This window comes from Coturnix japonica, chromosome 2 (assembly GCF_054131305.1).
Source record: "Coturnix japonica strain WE chromosome 2, WE-NBRP24, whole genome shotgun sequence".
NCBI classification, from domain to species: Eukaryota; Metazoa; Chordata; class Aves; order Galliformes; family Phasianidae; genus Coturnix; species Coturnix japonica.
In genome coordinates this window covers 132,629,046-132,648,304 of record NC_140664.1, presented here as the reverse complement: position 1 = coordinate 132,648,304, position 19,259 = coordinate 132,629,046, and the positions used below count along the sequence as shown (strand labels likewise).

At 36.7% G+C, this 19,259-nt stretch overlaps 1 protein-coding gene across 3 annotated transcripts in view; it reads right to left on the bottom strand.

Moving 5' to 3' along the window:
* Positions 1-3,007: 3,007 nt before the first annotated feature.
* The window catches only part of PAXIP1 (PAX interacting protein 1), a 28,107-nt gene continuing 11,855 nt past the window's right edge, over positions 3,008-19,259 (bottom strand). The window contains exons 6-21 of one of the 3 annotated variants that reach the window (XM_085538960.1): positions 17,255-17,899; positions 14,518-15,232; positions 13,723-13,817; positions 12,680-12,775; positions 12,005-12,142; positions 11,196-11,317; positions 10,489-10,673; positions 10,323-10,366; positions 9,517-9,584; positions 9,033-9,135; positions 6,774-6,942; positions 5,486-5,586; positions 4,679-4,813; positions 4,520-4,595; positions 3,946-4,005; positions 3,008-3,496 (exon numbers count right to left, since the gene is read on the bottom strand). In XM_085538960.1, the coding sequence (XP_085395086.1) occupies positions 3,480-3,496; positions 3,946-4,005; positions 4,520-4,595; positions 4,679-4,813; positions 5,486-5,586; positions 6,774-6,942; positions 9,033-9,135; positions 9,517-9,584; positions 10,323-10,366; positions 10,489-10,673; positions 11,196-11,317; positions 12,005-12,142; positions 12,680-12,775; positions 13,723-13,817; positions 14,518-15,232; positions 17,255-17,899 (2,769 nt within the window). In that variant the 3' untranslated portion in view covers positions 3,008-3,479. Of the gene's footprint in view, positions 3,497-3,945; positions 4,006-4,519; positions 4,596-4,678; positions 4,814-5,485; positions 5,587-6,773; positions 6,943-9,032; positions 9,136-9,516; positions 9,585-10,322; positions 10,367-10,488; positions 10,674-11,195; positions 11,318-12,004; positions 12,143-12,679; positions 12,776-13,158; positions 13,263-13,722; positions 13,818-14,517; positions 15,233-17,254; positions 17,900-19,259 lie in introns of those variants that run through there. The other 2 variants (XM_085538961.1, XR_014943183.1) reach the window with 2 other exon arrangements.

Here is a 19,259-nt window from a genome sequence, read left to right as displayed (position 1 = left end):
AGATGAAAGACACAAAGAAGGACAAGGTACCCAGAACCCTTTTACTCAACTGAATCTGCACAGACACCAAATGAGCACAATACTGTCTCCCATACTATCAGCATAGACAAAGTGTGAGAAGTAGGCAGATAAAGTAAGTGGAAAACTCGTTGGACCACTGGACTCAAAGTGCTGCAATGGAGCAATAGGAAGCAGCAGCCAGCAATGAGCATCCTTCCCAGGGATCAACCTTAAGGCCGATACAGACAACTGTTTATCAAATGGATGGTGGCAAAACACAGAAATAGGGTGCCCACAGAAATCATGGAATCTCCATCCTTTGAGGTACTGGAACCCTGACTGCAGAGGTGGCTCCCAACCACAATTTCACTACTCTGTTCTACAGTTCTTCTTTACAACTAATGGCAATGAAAGCTGCAAGGTTATGAGTGGAACCAAGTCTTCCTAACTTCTGCTAAGTCTTTTACTAGTGGAATATCTCTGCTATCATAATGACATTTCAAATTTATTTATTTCCAAATAACTAAAACATCAGGACAGGTTTTCTACCACAAAATTTATATGTGAATGTAATGTTTCTTTAGACAACTGATTAACAAAGTCAAAGCTTTTTTTCTTATTTTCCCCTGAGAAATACAAGAGTCCGGATCAAATAGGACACTAAAGTACCATGACCTTCCACTAAAGCAAAGCAGGCTCATAACAGCAATCCAGTATCAGAAAACTTCATCAAACCCTTTCCCTACCACTAATCACACACACACAGTAACATCTGTGCAAGCCAGTTGGCTCTGGACAGCTCCTGTGGTTCTTGAAAGACTATTTCTTGGCAGGTTCTGTTTTCTACTCTAATTGAAAGGTTAATCAAATCAGTCATACTTGTATGTTGGCTAAATAAACACACTGTCTCCACTGATGATGAAACAGATGCGTTACCACTCATGTTTCCCACAGGGTTCATTTGTTCCATGATTGCATTTGCTTTTCTTCAAGCAATGCAGTATCTGACAGCATTTTGGATAGTTCTCATACAAAGGAAATTTACCTTTCAGATGCTATTGCATTCACACGTCTCTTAACTAGAATAGTCTTTGGCAAAGGTGTTATGTACCCTCAGCACTGCTTGGTTATGGAAAACGTGGAGGCTAATCCTAACAAAGGTGAGAACCACTACCAGGAGCTAAAGGAATAACTGAGTCTAACAGCCAAGACAGAAACTTCTAACACATTCAAATCTGGATTCTTTCTACCTCTCCTCCCCTCCATAAAAAGCTTCGTTCTCCAAGGGCTGCCTTAGTAGGTCTTGCTATCTTCCAGACCTTGGTGGTATGAAATCCTGTCTTGTGTTTGATTCCATGCACGGTTAAATGGTGACACCTACTCTACACGCGCTGCTGTTTGAAATCAGGCCCTACACTTCATAAGGCAATCCATCATCTGTAAGATATACACAAGATATACTGAATCCTTGGTAAGTAGGAAGTATTTATTTGAGGTAAGAAGCTTTTGCGTATCACAGCATTTTTAAAAGTTCAAAAGCTACAACAGCTGTTTTCTAAAGGAAAAGGCACTAAGAAACCTTCTGCATGCTGGTAACTAGTATAATGAATAAAGCCTTAAGCCATACAGAGAGTAGCACAGATTTGCTTTGGTTCACTATTTCACATTCAGAAACGTATCTGAATTAAAAAAAAAACCATACCATTTTCTCCATTAAGAGATGTGCTCTTTTCACAGGTCTTTACGTCAGGTTTTAGAGCTATGCTCCCCCCCCACTGACAGGGAAGGGAGGACATACCAAGTAGGTCTGTCTGCCTGAACAACTTAAAGCCATTAAGAAAACCCATTAACCAAAAAATAACTCCTTTTACTATTATTATTTTTTACTATTGCTTCTAAGCAATAAATGGCATTTGGGGAAAAGTGCTATTTTCTCCCATCCCATATCATACTTTTAGTCTCTGAAGTCACTTATTTTGTTCAGCCCAGAGAGGAGGTGGCTGAATTTTGTCAGCCTTACCAAAGGTCAGGCTGGCAGAAATTGCTCTTATCACCATGTAACTCCTCACTACTTAGAAAACAAATGGTGAATACAAGGATAAATCACAGTAGCTGAGGAACCCAGAGCCAGCACTAACAGGCAAGAAGCACAGTACTGACCTCTATGGGACTTCACTCATCTTGAAATTTACTCTGTGTTCTTACAGCTTGAATTTGTCATTTGCTTAAGCATCTTGTTGAACTGAGGCATAGGGGGAAAAAAAGGCAACAGAAATAGCGGTCAAATATCAGGTGGATTTAAATTCTAAGCCATAGCACAAACGAGATTTGAAATTAATAACTTCTCTGCAGTCAGCTTTGCAGAAGCTAAAAATAGCTGCTTACCTCCCTTTAAGGCAACAGTAAAAAACCTTCCCTGTATTACAGTTCTGCATAGAAATACAAAGTATTAGAAGAAACAGCGTGATAAGCAATTGTTTTAAGTAAGCTTTATCTCCTAAGTCTTGGATTGTTCTTAGAATGGCTCACAAGCTGCTACGACACACCCAGCACTATGCAGACAAGTGAATATCTGCACTATCCCACTAGAGTTTAATGGGCTTGCTGATCAAATAAATGTTTTTAGGACAATTTCCTTCTACCAGAATCAGAACTAAAAAACATCAGATTTATTTAGAACTGTGTGTGAGTCAGGAAGAACAACTGAATATACATTTTTAATATTTATTTAGTAAAACTCACTATACAAACAAAGCTTATCACAACAGCACACTATGTGGGGTTATAGTTTCTCCTTCCTTCAAGCTTTTCTTTTTCAGTAAAAACTCATCTATAAATTTTTAACAATTTCCCCTTTAAAGCATTGGGTTTTTTATATATTAAAACATACCTGATAAAAATAAGATCAAAATAAGTTTACATTGCTTGGAAAAAGATTTGAGTAATTTACTCTTACCAGAGTGCCACTGTTGCACAGTATTCAAAAAAATGAACCACCACTAAAATATAGAGTAAAACATTTAAAAGTACATTTATTTAAAATGTGGGCAAAATATCAATATAAAAGAAAATAGAGTATAAGAAATAAAAATAAAGTACAAAACATTTTCATCTTCAACATCCATAATTTAATAGACAGCAAGCCCTTTTATTTTTACACCCAAATTACACTTTTGGCTGAAGTACCATCATTAACGTTAAAATGTTTAAAAACTGGCTAACTGTGATACCTAAAGGGGGATCTTTTAAAACGGGAGTATAATACAAAACATAGTAAATTATGTTTCCTCATAATAAAATTACACATCCTAAAAATGATGCAGTTTATTTTTGCTTCCCTGCTTTAAACTGCTCTTCATCCCTAGGCAAACAGCTGGAAAACAGCATCCACAGGAAGTTTTAGTTACTTTGTACAATGGCTGAATAGTTAGATTTAATGCTCCATGGGCTCCGAAGCACTAAGGCAGTTTACTATTCCTTCAAGTAAATTTATATGTATGTGTGTTAAGAAAGAACAACTTTTAAGAAATGACTGTAAAACAGAACTTTGACAAGTATAAAACACACCCATAAAGATACAGTACCCTTTACCTGGTCCTATAATGCATTTATCAAACAAAGGTTATAATCTTCCTTACTAAAACCTAATTGTCAACTACAAATTACCCATGCAGATACTTTCCTTACTGACACTTATTTTCCATGGTTGCATAATATTCTACTATTGATGCTTTCTGAGAACCCTGCACCCCATCTCCACTAAGGTATTTTCTATCAAAAAGTAACCCCAGTTGGAGTTTAAACTAGGTTTCTGGGTGTTAAGCTGTGCTCTTATCAAGTAAACACTGCACAGCCTATAAAAACTTAGAACTTAGTTAGTCCCTAATTAAGAAAAACTTTTGTTTTCCTTAGGCAGCTGATAGCCCGCACACAAAAAAGGATATGATTCATAATCCAGTGTTTGAGTAAGTACTCCAGTCAGGACAAATTCAGCATTGTGGACATCTGGAAATATCAAAAACATGCATACAGTTAAACTCTTACAAAGACGCTTCTTCCGCAGGCTCATCAGGAGGAGCCATTCAGTACCTTTCTGCTCTTCATGCAAAGGCAAAAGGGAATATGGCCCCATCACTACCAGCACCCTACTTTTAGCCACACACTTTATACTACAGATAATACCTTCAGAACATATGGTTTACTGATAAACATGGCATGTCTTTAGGCTCTAAACTGAAAAATCTCCAATCTTTAATTTGACAATCATGCATCACACAGGACTGCAGCCCCACGTTCAATATTACTCTTGCAGAGATTTGTGATGACCTGGCTACAAAATATGCATATTAGAAATACCTAGGAATCAACTGGCTCAGACTTCTCCGTGACCTGCGGGACTGACCACATACCCCTCTACTACCATCTGACATCTTCAACAGGCATCTGTACTTGCATTGATTTTTACTATTATTATTTTACATCTTTATTGTTCAAATCACAACGATACCTTTATACATACCTATGCCTCTAGCAAAATATTCTCTACACAGGTGAAGGTCATTTTCACAGGAAATCAAGATTATCTCCGGCAAACTCTAAAGGAAAGAAAGCAACTGTAAGCTCAGAACAACACGATAAGATATTACCAGTAAATTTTAGAAGGCAACACTGTACACACTTTATTCTGTTTATGCTCCATGAGTTTTCGAAACGAAGGTTGTTTAGATAACACTTTTCCTCCTGCGCATTCCACAATAGCTTTCATGGTAGAAAGACTGGGACAAATTCCAGGTGTAATGTAAAAATACTTTCCCTACAAAGAGAAAAAAAATGAGCAACAAGAAATGTTATTTTGTTAACTTATGTTTGCAATATATTCGTGCTTCTTTATGGATGAACTTTAATGCAATCATTGGCTGCCCGTAAACAGCTTACAGTGGCCTAAAGCAACAAATCCAACAGCTAATGAGTTGTCTTTAATTACTGCTCATTTGCTTTCCCTAGAGGGGCAAACCTGTAATTTTTTTAAAATTTTAATAGCTTAAATATTCCTCTTCCAACACCTTCCAAATAACAACCAGAAAACCTTATATTACCACTTCTTAAAGGAAAAAACCCAAATAACTGCAATTTGTTTAGAACAACGCTGCTTGCTTCGTCAAGTACAAGCATGCCCAGGGGGTTCCTAAAACCTGAGTAACTTTTAATTAAAGCTTTCGTTTTTTAAATAAATATAACTATACATTAATTACATATATTACTTCCTGGTAAAAATCATCCAGCAACTTGATTGGGTCTGATACAGATGAACAGATCACCAAGTAGATCAAGTTTGTTTATCAGCTAGGACTGCAAAACTGATTGAAATGTACTATTCAGATTTAATAATGCTTACTCGGTACAGGTTGTAAAAATACACTTTTTAGGTAGTTTGTCTCTTTGAAAAGCTCCAAGTGTTTTAAATGTTGTTCTCAAAACTGCCTACCTTGAACAGTGGAGCTACTTGTGCTCTCTTCAGGGACTCCTCCAAACTGAAGCAGAAAAGCACCTCAGCTTCAGCATCCCTCAGCACGAAGTTCTGCTCGTCTGAAAGAGTAACAAATACAGGAAAGACTGCAACACCATCATAACTTAACATCTAACCCAATGAGAAAACATTAGTGGCTGAGTGACTCTAAATGCTAAAACAGTAATTTTAATGTGATTATAATACCCCTTTATTAGGATGACCCGCAATTATTTGGAGAATAAAACAGCTCCACACTTCCTTATCTAGCAACATACACTGTTACACAGACTCCTCCACTTGCCCAAAACTGTCTTCAAGCCCTCATACAGCCCTAAAAGAAAAACCTTTCCATCTACTTCCCCCCTTTATCCTGTTATTCAGCTGATTGTTTTTAATTGTCTTTCTTAAGTTTGGGATGGTATTTCAATCTTACCTTCACCACTCTACAAAGCCATGTTAAGCATATTTCAAAATCACATTTAATTCAACACAATCGAGTTCAAAGAGCAAAAACAATTTAATATTAAGAAAAAACTGGTCTTCCCAGGGACAGCTTTGACAACCTGCAATTCTTTGCCACATTCTCCATCATTATGTTATGTACAGAAGGCAACCCACAAATGAACTACATTTCAGTAGACAAGTACTACATCAAAACAGTCATCCTTTTAAATCCCCAGACCTTATTTATCCTCTAATAGCTTTCAAATGGACTGATTTCTCAGTTCTCTGACACTGAATCCAGAAAGTTGCTGTCTTCAGATTAATACAAATGTTTGCTAATTTACTGGTTAATTATTCACAGATTTAATCTTTGTGATCGAGGTAGCAATGTTACATGCTTGCTCCTTCCAACCAAATTACATGAAAAGCATTAAACAATAATAAAACAAATAATCAGCCTTTAAGGTCTTCAGATTCAGCATCCTTTTCAAACTGTTTTGTTATTTACAGATGTCAGTCCTGTGACAGCTTTAATCATACCAACATAACCTTCTACCTTAACCGAAATACAAACAATTTACTAGTCTAACAGATTTAAACTTAGCACGTAATCCTCTGTGAGTTCTGAACTACAATGGTCAGACTTGCTATAAACTTAAAAACCTCAGCATTCAAAATGGAAACCTACAGAGAATCTTCAAGAGACATTAAAACTCAAAATCTCACAAAGAAAGGGTTTTTAAAGCATGAAGGCCATCTTCACACACTAAAATCAAACAACCTTAGGTTTATAATAAGAACTGATTGCAGCTTAGCTTACCAATAAACTTCTGGCATTTGAAACACTCTTCTAACCACTCTGGAGTTACGATGTGCTTGACTACAGATATTGCAGTCAGGAACTTGACAGTGCGGGTCACTTTACTGGCAATTAGGTGGGTGCATTTCTGGGCAGATTCTGCTACTTCACCCCCAAGAATATACAGTTTCTGAAAGTTGTAAAAGAAATACAAATCAGAATGGAACAGTTGTTACCAATTGGAAAGAACAGAATATGGAATCATAACATTGCCATCAAACAAAACTAAGGTCTTCATGAAACAGTAAATGTAAGAGGTTTCTGTATTGTTGGAATTCATTTACTAAGGGTGATTAATGAACAGAATTTACAGCTATGGAAGATCCAGCTATTCTCAGACATTAATTACATCTATCTAAAATGAGAGCTATGTGCTGCTGCTTTACTTTTTATACAAAATAAATAATCAACAGATACAAGTTAATTTTGTGGGGTTTTTTTACAGGCTGAAAATGTAATGATTTTGCTCTTTTCCTCTACAAAATGTATGACATTCACTGCAGTTTTGGTAAACCTACCTTTGCTACTCTTATTCATAGAGGACAACATTTCCTTGCATGAAAGCCACATATATTTTACATGCATCTGTTTCTTATATATTTTAGATGATACTGAATAACTATCACTTTTTTTACTAAGTCTGAATTACCAAACCCAAACTACCTCATCAGAGTTGACATCTTAGCTAAGATACACATGATTTTTAAGCATTAAAATTGATCATAAGAGGGTGATTTTATTACATCAGACATCAGATGTTAACAAAGCAAGAAGGCTCACTGCATGCATTAGAAGCCCTGAAATATGTCTGGCATCCCTCTGTACTGCTCTGATAGTAACAAACAAGTTAGACAGGGACAATGTTTTAAGCTTTTCCTTACTGTGCTGGCTTGTTTTGACAGCTTGCATCAAGATGATACAAAAAAGTATTATCCAATACACTGCATCTCTCTACTGCTAAACTCCTCTGAGATATGCAAAAACACACTGTGAATACTAAAGTTGTACACACTGAAATGTACAAGCTGTTGTTTTCATCCATAATATATATTCACCTCAAACACTGTATACCTGTGAGTACCTTACAAGATTTGCATTCTGATCTTCAAGGAGCCATTTGGGCATATAGGAAAAAAAAGATAATCTCCAGTTCAAGAAGATGGGAGGTATCTTGCCTCAGGAAGGTATTCAAACACTGACACTTTTAATGTTATTATCCCTGCAACATTTGGTTTCAACATCACAAGCCTTGAGGCCAAAAATTTATTTGATGTATTTGTGAGCCATAGCTCTAATGAAAATTCTTCATATAGTCAACTTGGTATCAGCATGACAGAATGGGGAGATGGCAATGGAACTTGAGCTAGATAAACTTAAAAATTATTTATGTTTCAAAGTTCTATCAAGCTTCAAATAAAAATACCATAATGGAAAAAAACCTCAAAATTCCAACTACATGATCATACCTAAAGTATTTTTCAAGAAGAAAATAGGTTATTTGGGGTATGCTTAAGTGACATGTACTTCTAAGAAACAGAGAATCAAACTAGTCTTCATTTGCTTTGGCTTATCTGGAGCAGGTGAAAGCAACAAGATGTTTCACGCCCTACTGGGGTCAGCAGTTAAAAAAAAAAACAAATCACCACCTCTGTGTCTCAAATTTCAGCCAACGTGTGACAAATCACAAATGAAAAACTATTTTTGAACTAATACTTAGTGATTGTTAAAGTTCAAGGAATGATTGGATTTTTACATCATTCAGTTTTGGGAGCTATTTAAGAAAGATCTGAACAAAACATGGGAACATATGATCTCAAGTGTGCCATTAGTTCTCCAATCAGCTTCCTCTGAAGCATGTGAGATTATATGAGAAGTAGTCTGGGTCCTATCTAGTACAGTAATCACTACCTTCCTCACCAAAGTTTGGTTGTGAAGTTTGCTGATTTAAAACAAACGATAGAAAAACAACAACAAAAACACCACAAAACATGAAAGGGCCTCGACTTTTAAAACAACCATAGTGAAGAAGAAGGTAGCAGAAAGGCATGAAGTAAACTAAAGCAGGAAAATTATCAAACAAAACTGATTTCACATAAATCTACATTCTGATTTCACTTGCAGTATCAGTTTTTATTCAAAAAAAAGCAGGCTAATCAAGTCTTAGAAAACAAGAACACAAATGCTTCTACATAGTTTACAAGAGGTAAATGCAAAAGTCACCTTAATGTACTGTTGAACTTGCATAGGTTCAAATCCTGTGAAGAGCACCATTGGCGTCAACTCTGGTGTAAGCTTTTTAGTAGGCGGTGGTAGGTCTTCAATCCTACAAAACACATGAAATACAGCTCAATGTAAGTCTGGGTGCAACGTCGTCTTACTTTAAAAACAGACAAGCACACTCCTGCAAATTTTAGGAATGAAAATACAAAGATGAATGAGAATCAGGCAGGATCATTCTTCTAGATAAAAAAAATTGTTATGCTGAGAACAGAGCATTTTCTCCTGATTCTGTTCTCTCCCACTTCTCTTCCTATTCTGCTCTTTAGTTATTATTCTATTTCAGCCTGTTGAATAGCTGGCAATATGCAAAAAAAATGCTACTAGTTATTTCAATTAGCAGGGCATGGCATGGAACCAGAATGCTGAGCAGTTCACAGTTACATGGTACAGTAAGTGAAGGACTATTGGCACTGATTGTTCTTACCTGGCTCTTTTGGAAGATGGCTGAAGACTGGATTCATTTTGCTTTGGTTTCAAAGGCAACCTCACACCCTGAAAAAAGACCATCTGTATGTTTACACCTGAACTGAGCAGGGAGCCCAACTTCTATTCTGAAACAGGAGAACTGTACAGCAGCATTCTGAGATCATACTTCAAACACAGAAATGATAAAGACATGCTAGAGAAGGCATTAAACACACAAACTCCTTAAAAGAAAATTAAGATTCCTAATGGACTATAATACCAATTCACAGGGGACTGCAAGTGTAAGACTGTTTTGAAGCTAAAGTCACAGTAAGAGACACAGAAATAGTGGCTACTTTTAAAGCTGAAATGTAGTAAGTCAACAAATTATACTAATACTTTAAATTGGATCTGGGTACTAATTAAGTTATTACAATTATTAAGCACCTGTCTTTAGGAGAGTATACAGATGGACTGAGGTATGCAAAAGGCTAGATCAAAGCATTTTTGTGTAATATAAAATGTTATTGTGTTAGATATTGACTCCAAAATACAAAGCCTCTTCTAAAGGTCTTATGTAAAAGCAAAGAGTTAAGAACTAGGCCACGATATTTCCAAAGTAATTTTGTATAATACGCTGCAGTTTCTTAGTTCCACAAAAGATTATTCTTAAGATTTATGCTAACAGACAACTAAAAGCAAGTGCCACCAAGACAGTTTGTGTGGGTTCTTCAGGCAGGTCTCCTCACACTAAATGCACACGTGCTCAGATGTTAAAAACACTAAACAGCAAACTAACAAAAAAAGCTGTATAACTCAACATACCATTAGAAGTTCTGGTGATACCTTTAATGGGACTCTCCAAGCATCTACAAAATGAAGAACACCACAGAAGTGCACAATTATTTATGGTAAGGATAAAGATGCTTCTCTTGATTAAACAGGTTTATATAAACAAATGCTACAGATCATAGAATTCTGGGACACTTACCCAGCAGGTTTAGAACTAGATGTTGACTAGGAGAAAGTGGATCTTGAAGACTGAACACTGTGTATCGACTGTGCTGTATCTGCCGTAAAGCTTCAAAATTTCCCAGCAGTATGTCACAAAGCCACTGTGCATTTACACATGGTATTCTCCATTCTTTGGCTTTCTCATACTTCAAGCCACTGGGTCTTATCATTCAGAGATGAAGAAAAAAGGTTTTAATAAAACAGATACATAGCATTTATACTTATAGACTTAAATATCAGTATTTCTTTGTTGGCCAGTTATCTATTTTAATAATAAAGCAGGCAAAAATACTTTTGCTCTACATGTTAAAACAAGCAATATCAATTAGCAGAGAACTTCTGCCTCCCAAACACAGTTTTCCCTCCTCCAGCACTTAAAAACAATTATTCCACCCTCCCCTCCCAACCCCAACGTAATTTACTTACTGACAACAGTTAAGATCACTTGCAAAATAATCGAAAACAGCACACAAGAAATGACTTTCCTTTTGCCAGTTTTTAAGCCAAATTTAAAATAGAAGCACACAGCAATTATCTTCAAGAAGCACCATCAATAAGTTTAATGCTTTCCAATCACGAAAATAATTAAACATTTTTAGATGTGATCAGTACTTCACAATTAGAAACACATTAAGTGGTAAGAAGCAACTGAGGATGTGAGCACTTTGGAGATAAACCACTTACTCTTTACAGATGAGAACTGTGTTGCTGCGACATAGATAGCCTGTGTATTTGGCACCTGCTAGGTACGCCATCAGTTTGAGGTCATCTCTGTCACTATCAACAAATCCTGTCACAGAGATTATCTACATACAGACAGAAAGACAGAAATAAATGAAAGTAGAAGGTACTTATGAAACATCCCTGTTGAAATTATTTCTATTTTAATAACTTTTAAAACGTATTAATGAAACATACATCTTAACTATGGTATGCAGGCACTTAAATACGGCTTGTAGCATACATAATATACAATTAAAAACCAATCTGTTTATACATATAAATTACAGGCTTCTTACCTTTGTTATCATTAGATAATAACCAAATATAACTTTTTACCCACTTTCCTTACACTTAGTCGTATCAAGTTTTCATTTTTTGCCATTCTTTCTTTATACTTAAGAAATTGCCAATTTTGTTTTAAAAGCAGCATAAAATGTTAGATGCACTGTCTCTGAAGACGTAAGAGGTTTGGATTCCTGTCATGTCGTTATGAATAATTCACATTACCTTTGTACCTTTCCTCCTTCTAAGAGAAGCCTCAAACATTGGTGTTAAATATTTAGCTCTCAGAGTTCAGCAAGATGTGCAGAGCACTCTGGATCATACGGTAGTATACCCCCTATCAACATAAGACTAAGATTATGATAAATTTTTACTGATATGACAAAAGAAACGTGCATTTTGCTTTGACTAAGCACTTTCTAGCTACAATTTAATAAAGCTCGTGTAATGTAGCAAGCATTCTTTAGAGGTAAGCTTTTCCTTCTTACATGCTGAGAGCATGGCTTTCCTCCTGGTGGAAACGCCACTGGAAAATGAAGGGCTCGATGAGGTGGCACCATCTTCTTCTTCTTCAAGATTGAGTTCAGCCAGTGTGCAGTAATACACCTCTTCCTTTCTCTAAGTGCCTATGAAGATATGCATAAACAAAAGTTGAAATACATCTTCATTTCATTTCAGACTTTTTCTACAATATAAATCTTCTATTTCAGTGACTGTTTTTCTGAGCATTTTCATGACCCTGTTTCTCACAGAACCTTACTTAGTGTTCTCTGCAATAAACTACCACATGCATTATTAAAGCTTGTCATGTTACAAATAAGAAATGATTTTGAGGGGTGGGGGGGGGGGGCGTGGAATTAAATAAAAGAGTGTATCATGGCAAGGGAGACTTTTATTTTACACTTAAAGCATTAAGTACATACTGAAAACGCCCCACCTTTTCATTAAGGGAATAAAAGCAGGCATTTCAGGCTGTCCAGAGAGGCTGTGGATGCTCCATCCCCAGAGGCATTCAGGGCCAGGTTAGATAGGATTCTGGGCAGCCTGATCTAGTGGGTGGCAACCCTACCCACAGCACAAGGGCTGGAATCTGATGATATTTAAAGTCCCTTGCAACCCACGCTATGCAATGACTTAGTAATACATGTTACTAATTTGCTTACCTGAGCATACATGTTACTGACTTGACTTTCACACAGAAGGTGTGTACATCTGCTTGTAAGCGTAGGGTCCACAGTCCCACCATGCGTTTGAATGATCTGGGGAAACAACAAAACAAGAAGTTACCAAACAGTTTTAAAGTTATGCTAAGAAACAAACAGTCTGAAATGAGGTCTAGTGTTTAGGAGATTGAAATATTTCACTGAATATTTCACTGAATCCCTCCTCCCCCCAAAAGGCTTGTTATCTAGTTTCAGAGCTTCCAGGGGGAAAAAAAAAAAAGGAAAAAACAAAATTAAATATGTACCTTTTCAATGAACTTTAAAAAGTTTAACTTTATAAGATGAAAAAAAAATATATGTAAACAAAAATAATCTCATTTTTTATTTTTGCAATATAACTATTAAGCAATTTTTTCACGAACTATTCAATTCTATCTCAGCAATAAACACAAGTGCTGTTAAAAACGTCAACAGCTTACTTGATTATGCAAAATTGTTGGGAAAATTCAATTATAAAATCCATCAGAAGTTTCTGAAGAACATCAAAGTCCTCTCATTTAGGAAAGGATACAATCAGATTTTTCTGAAAAATAGAAGTTGGCAAAAAATAGAAACACTATTCCTTTATCTTATTCACCGAGGTGGATACCTCATAGCCTACTAAGTGCCAAAATTATATGCAAAAAAAATTATTCAATTAAGTCAGAGTGCAATACTATATTACATTTGCACTATATTACATTAACTGCACTACAGTTGTCTAATTAAAAGCATAAACAGCTGGGAAACAGTTAATGCTCTAAATTAGCTAACGCTGTGAGTAAAAACCCAATTCAGTCAAACTCCACATGTAAAGCATTTATTACTTTTTTTGGTCTGCTGTAGTAGAATGATATTCATTTAAGTTAGAACATAAACATTAAACAAAATGATATCTAAATAAAAGTGCACAGAGCCAAAATATTTCCAGTTATTCCTTTAAGGATTCAGTTACTATGAGAGCAAGGTTATGACAGTTCTTTGGAAATACAGTAGAATCTTACCCGTTTCCAGGTTGCTAACAGCTGTTTATCAGACATCTGTTCTGGGTAATCAGCAATTGCAAAGACACAACCCAGCAGGAAATAATCTTCTGGAACTGGAATAGTTTGGCACATAAAAGAAGAGACAATTAAATACTTAGAAGTCTGCAGAGTTCATCTCAGAACACATTCACTACATTAATCTTCACTATTACCAAGTTAGAAACTGAATTCAACTCTGAAGTAAAGTCTTGTAGAAAAAGCAGGATGCAAAAATGAATGCTGAGAGGAATATACAGATCATCTATGATCAAAACAATTAAAGAGCTTTCAGTTCCATTGGCATGAACAGAATTCAAAGCCAGATGTAACAATTTTTTATATGATGCTGACTCCCCATTAGTTTGGAGCCAGCATTTCCAAAATTTAAGCTACCTTTCCAGTTGTTACCCTCTTTGAAAGCTTCTCCATTCCCCTCTTTCAACTGAAGGACATTACAGTATGCACAGGCCAATGTTGCTCTCACAGCATAATTTATATACTTCATGCCACAGATACTTCTATACTTCATTGCATAGATTTGAATATAAGAAGTTTTCAGGACTCTCATGCTTTTCAGGTTTCTGGACATTGTTATAATTTAAATGTCAGCATGACAATTATTAAAACAGGTCCTGAGCCATGAACAGAGTTTAAGTATTACATTGCCATATTGCAAACACAGAGCTGTTTTTAGTTGTTGTTTCAATATTCTAACCCAAATACCATCATGCCATTAACCATTTCTTTCCAGAACCAGAAGGTAATGTTACTAACTCTCTACTGACGGATCATGTCCAAAGAGTGGCTGCTGCTGCAGTTGTGTCTGCTGCTGCTGATGGTGCTGCTGCTGCTGGGCTACAGCTTGATGCTGTAGTGCTTGAGATGTCTGAGTTAAGTGCTGCGTTGCCTGATTCTGCATTTGCTGTTGCTGATGCTGTTGGTGTAATCTCTGTAAGTGCTGCTGTTGTAACTGTTGCTGCTGAATTTGTTGCTGCTGATGCTGTAGCTGCTGTTGCTGGAGGTTCTGTTGCTGGAGCTGCTGTAACTGTTGCTGCTGTAGCTGCTGCTGCTGCAACTGATGAAGTTGCTGTTGCAAAGCATGCTGCTGTTGGAACTGAAGCTGCTGCTGAGGACGGTGGAGCTGCTGTTGAGCATGTAACTGCTGCTGAGGAAACTGAAGCTGCTGCTGTGCAAACTGGTGCTGCTGATGAACTTGTTGCTGTTGCGAAAATTGATGAGTCTGTTGCTGCTGGAAAGACTGCTGGGATATCTGGGGTTGCTGCTGCTGCTGCAACTGCATAAGTTGCTGAGGTTGAAGATGTAAAAGAGGATGGTGCTGTTGCTGCTGTGCTTGATGTGTCTGCTGCAATAAATGTGTCTCTGGTGTTAGTTTCACTTGACTAAACAGCACCGCGTTTGGATGTCCCTGTTGACTATGATTTACTTGCTGTTCTAAACTTTTTGTAGGTGCTGAAAGTGATTGTAATATCTAGAAAACAAAGATTAGTTTTGTGATCTTTTTGTTGTCATTCAGTTTGTAAAGTATATAAACAACTACTGGGAAAAAGCTCTCTTAACAGAATCTTATACTTAAATACATACTAAGCTCAAGAAATAACCTTAAGTGCTAATAGTTTTCCTAAAGTAAAAAGATTTACACGCAGAGAAATGGATATTCTTGATAATATGCATTATGATGGTTAATTAGGTATCAGTAATTATACTCATCAGCTCGACCAACTGTAATACTCGATTTACAATCCCTTTGGCCCATTAAGTTCAAAGTTGAGCTCCATAGATTTTCTTTCACTTCAAAATCATTAATAAAGCTGCCATTAATTAGTGCTGTTTGAAACATGGGAGTTTAATGCAAGCCTTTGTTCTCTTGATCCAACGCAAATATATTCAGCTACATTTTAAAAGATGTGTCCCAAAATACATAAGAAAAACATGGATTTTCTCAGCACTAATAGCTTTTGAGAGAAAAAAAGATATTTAGTTGATACAAAGTACTGAAGTAATCTGGAATTTCATTTTTAGATCTATAACTAACAGAGCAGAAACAAGTTAGCAAGAGGAAAGGTTAACAATGAGAAATCTGGGCAAATTCCTACTAAAGTCAGCTATTAAAAACCAGAAGGCAGGTTCTGAGTATCGCCAGAGAAGGAGGAAGCTTGTTCCTGCATTCTGCCACCCCTACAGTAAAGAAATCCTGGAGGGAGACTTAACCTAGATGGAGGATAATTTAACCAAGCCAAAGGGAAGTTCTATGCCAGCGGGTCAGATTAAGAGAGATAGGTAGATACCAGAGGGATCTGCCTTCCATGAGGCAGTTTCACAACTCTCAAAAGCAAAGACTTCCTCCAAGTACTGGAGCTAGCACCTTAACTCATACAGCATCCAAGCATGGTACCTGAAAACAGCTCCAGTACATCACAGTCCTTGCACAGAACAAGGGCTAACTGAATCACATCACCAACTGCCTTGCGTCTGTGTAAGCATTACTTATGCAAAAACACTCTGATGTGAGGCCACTAAAGAGTATTTTATATAGTACAATGACCGTGCTGTAGACAACACTGTAATTAGACATGAAAGCACTGACCACCCTATCAAAATTTTGGCTACTCTGCTCATTACTTACCCAGAAATCTCACTCCTTCAACAGTTCAAGGCACAAAGAGGAGGAATTTCACTTTTACAAGGAAGCCAGCACTTCCTTCTCATACAGGCAACAAAGAACCAATGTTTCTGAGTGCCTCCACCTCCTGTGTTTCCTTTGAGTACCACCTATAATGTTGTACATTATCCAGGGCCTTTGAAATTTTGACTTTCAGACCAACATCTCAATATTAATTCAGCAGAATAATTAAAGTTATGCCTATCATTTAGCAGCACCTGCTTTTCCCACATTCTCTTTCCATAAACAGGATTTCGACGCTGCAGGTTATTTCAGTGCATGCTCACACAATTTTTATTCTCCTCTAAAAATAATTGCAGCTTTTGTGTCGAATTTATTTCGACTACGAGTGTCAAAAGAAGTCGTAAATTAGGACTTTATCATAATCCTGACTATGCTGCCTAACAACTTAATGATGCCCAGCAGAACAGAACAGAATAGAACTGGACCTATTATAAGAACAATCAATTTTACACTTTTACATGTTTATACCACTAATAATTCCTTGCACTGAATAAGAAGCTTGAAGAAGCTTCAAATTAATTAACCTTTTATTTTCCCCAATGCTGATATACTGGGAAACTCTAAACCAAGCCATAGTTAAACACAGCTTTACTCAACTCTTTTTCCCCATGCATTCTTACTTCCATGAACCTGCTAGGAATGAAGATAATTATTATATTATAGGGAAGTTACTAATGTGGCAACAACTTCTAAGTGGCACATTTAATCTCTTGTACTACTGGAGAATAAAAGGAAACTTAAGTTCTTGGAAATATTAGTTCCTAATAACAGGTCCAATATCTTATAAACAAAAAATCCAACACTTACATGCGCTACATTTGATGGTCTATTAATCTGCTGAATATCAGCACTATTAGTAATATTCCTCAACGTCCGCACTGCTGGACTCCACGCAGACATCATCTCCTGTCGGTCAGAACTTTGGGCACCTTGTACCGAAGACATTAAATTGCCTCTCATATCTGGAGGCAAGATATTACCTGGCACAGGTGGGACATTGGCACACAAATTAATTAACCCAGAGTCTTTTCCTTGAGGCAACCTACGCTTTGCTGTGGATGTTTGTGGAACTTCAGCTGGTGTCCAATTCAAATTCCTCTCCTGCTTTTCCGGAGAAGAATCTGAAGAATCATCAAACATCAGTTCCCCTTTTGCCTTATCAGCAGTAGTAGATTTTGGTGAAAAAGCTTGGTCACCCAAAGGTGATCCTTCTCGAGAAGATGCCGGGCTTGATAACTTTTCATCAGTACTAGCTTCATTTTGAGAATCTTGCTCTTCATTTTCAGCTTCTTCCTCTTCTTCTTCCTCCTCCTCCTCTTCTTCCTCGTATATAATTAAACGAGGATGATACGGAGTCTCTTCTTTTTTAGCTTTATCAGCTATAGAATCCAATACCCACTCCGGTGTCACAATTTTAATGCTGTCATGCTTACAAGCACACTCATATTTCTCCTAGGAAAAAATAAAAGGACAAAAACATTTCATTGAAAGACAAATAAAAACCCCACAACCAAGAAAAAACCCAATAGTTACTTTTGGTGGGGATGGGATAGGGTACAGAAAGGCAGATCACAAGAGATTGTCCCTTATCTTTAAAGTAACTTTTCTGTCCATTTATTAACTAAATACATTTCAATGAAAGCTTACAATACTGACAAAGTAGAATGTTTTATTCCTCCCTATGATTTCACCACTTAACTTTCCTAACTAAGCAGATGTGCACATAGAATGTATTTTCTGTGTGTTCAAATGTCCTCTCTGATAGGAACTCCTCACAAATATCCAAACAGTGAAAAAAGCTTTTAGTATGAGATTAGAAATTAATTTCAGAATCTAATATTTTAAAATGATTAAACTGGGATTTTCTTCATATGTCAGACAACGTGAATTAACAATCAGTGCATACAGAGGAAATTAATTCCATCTAATGATTCTCTAGACTTATTTCCTACAATGAAACTGTCATTCATACCCAATAAAGAGATTACAGATGAAATAGTTTATTTGCAGATAGAAGGTTTTGTTTTTTTGTGTGTGGTGAACATTATTAAGAACCTTTCTTTATCATCTCATGTCTAAACAAAGCAGTCATTCAAGCTTTCATGAGCGTCAAAACTATTCAATACAAAGTGCTGCAGTTTCCCTTGTAGTGGTATGTCACAGCAGCAGGCCTGGATGGGTTTGAAATAATCATAATACCTTTGCTTCCATTCATAGCAGAAGCAAATCATAGAATCACCAAGATTGGAAAAGACCTAAAAGATCATCCAGTCCAACCATTCACCTATTACCAATAGCTCCCACTAAACCACGTCCCTCAACACAACATCCAGTCATTCCTTGAATACCCCCAAAGCAAAGATATGAAATGCCAGCGTGCTTTCTTCTGTTCAAGTGGTAAGTTCAAGGCAGTGCCCTTATTCTAAAATTGCCTATGACTTCAGGTAACACTTAAATGCATACCACTGTCCATTACAAATTCAATTTTAGTTACTAATGCCCTTCAAACAAGCATTCCATATTGCTGTGATGGAAAAGACAACTAAGATGGCATACAGTACAGCCTTTTAGTACCCACAGAAGAAAAAAAAATAAATAAATCAGACTTCAACAAAATAACAGAAGTGACTGTTTACATGCATGGACAGTTATAGGACAAGGGGGAATGATTTTAAACTGACACAGCAAAGGTTTAGAATAGATATTAGAAGGAAGTTTTTCACACAGAGGGTGGTGATGCACTGGAACAGGTTTTGCCCAAGGAGGTTGTGGATGCCCCATCCCTGCAGGCATTCAAGGCCAGGCTGGATGT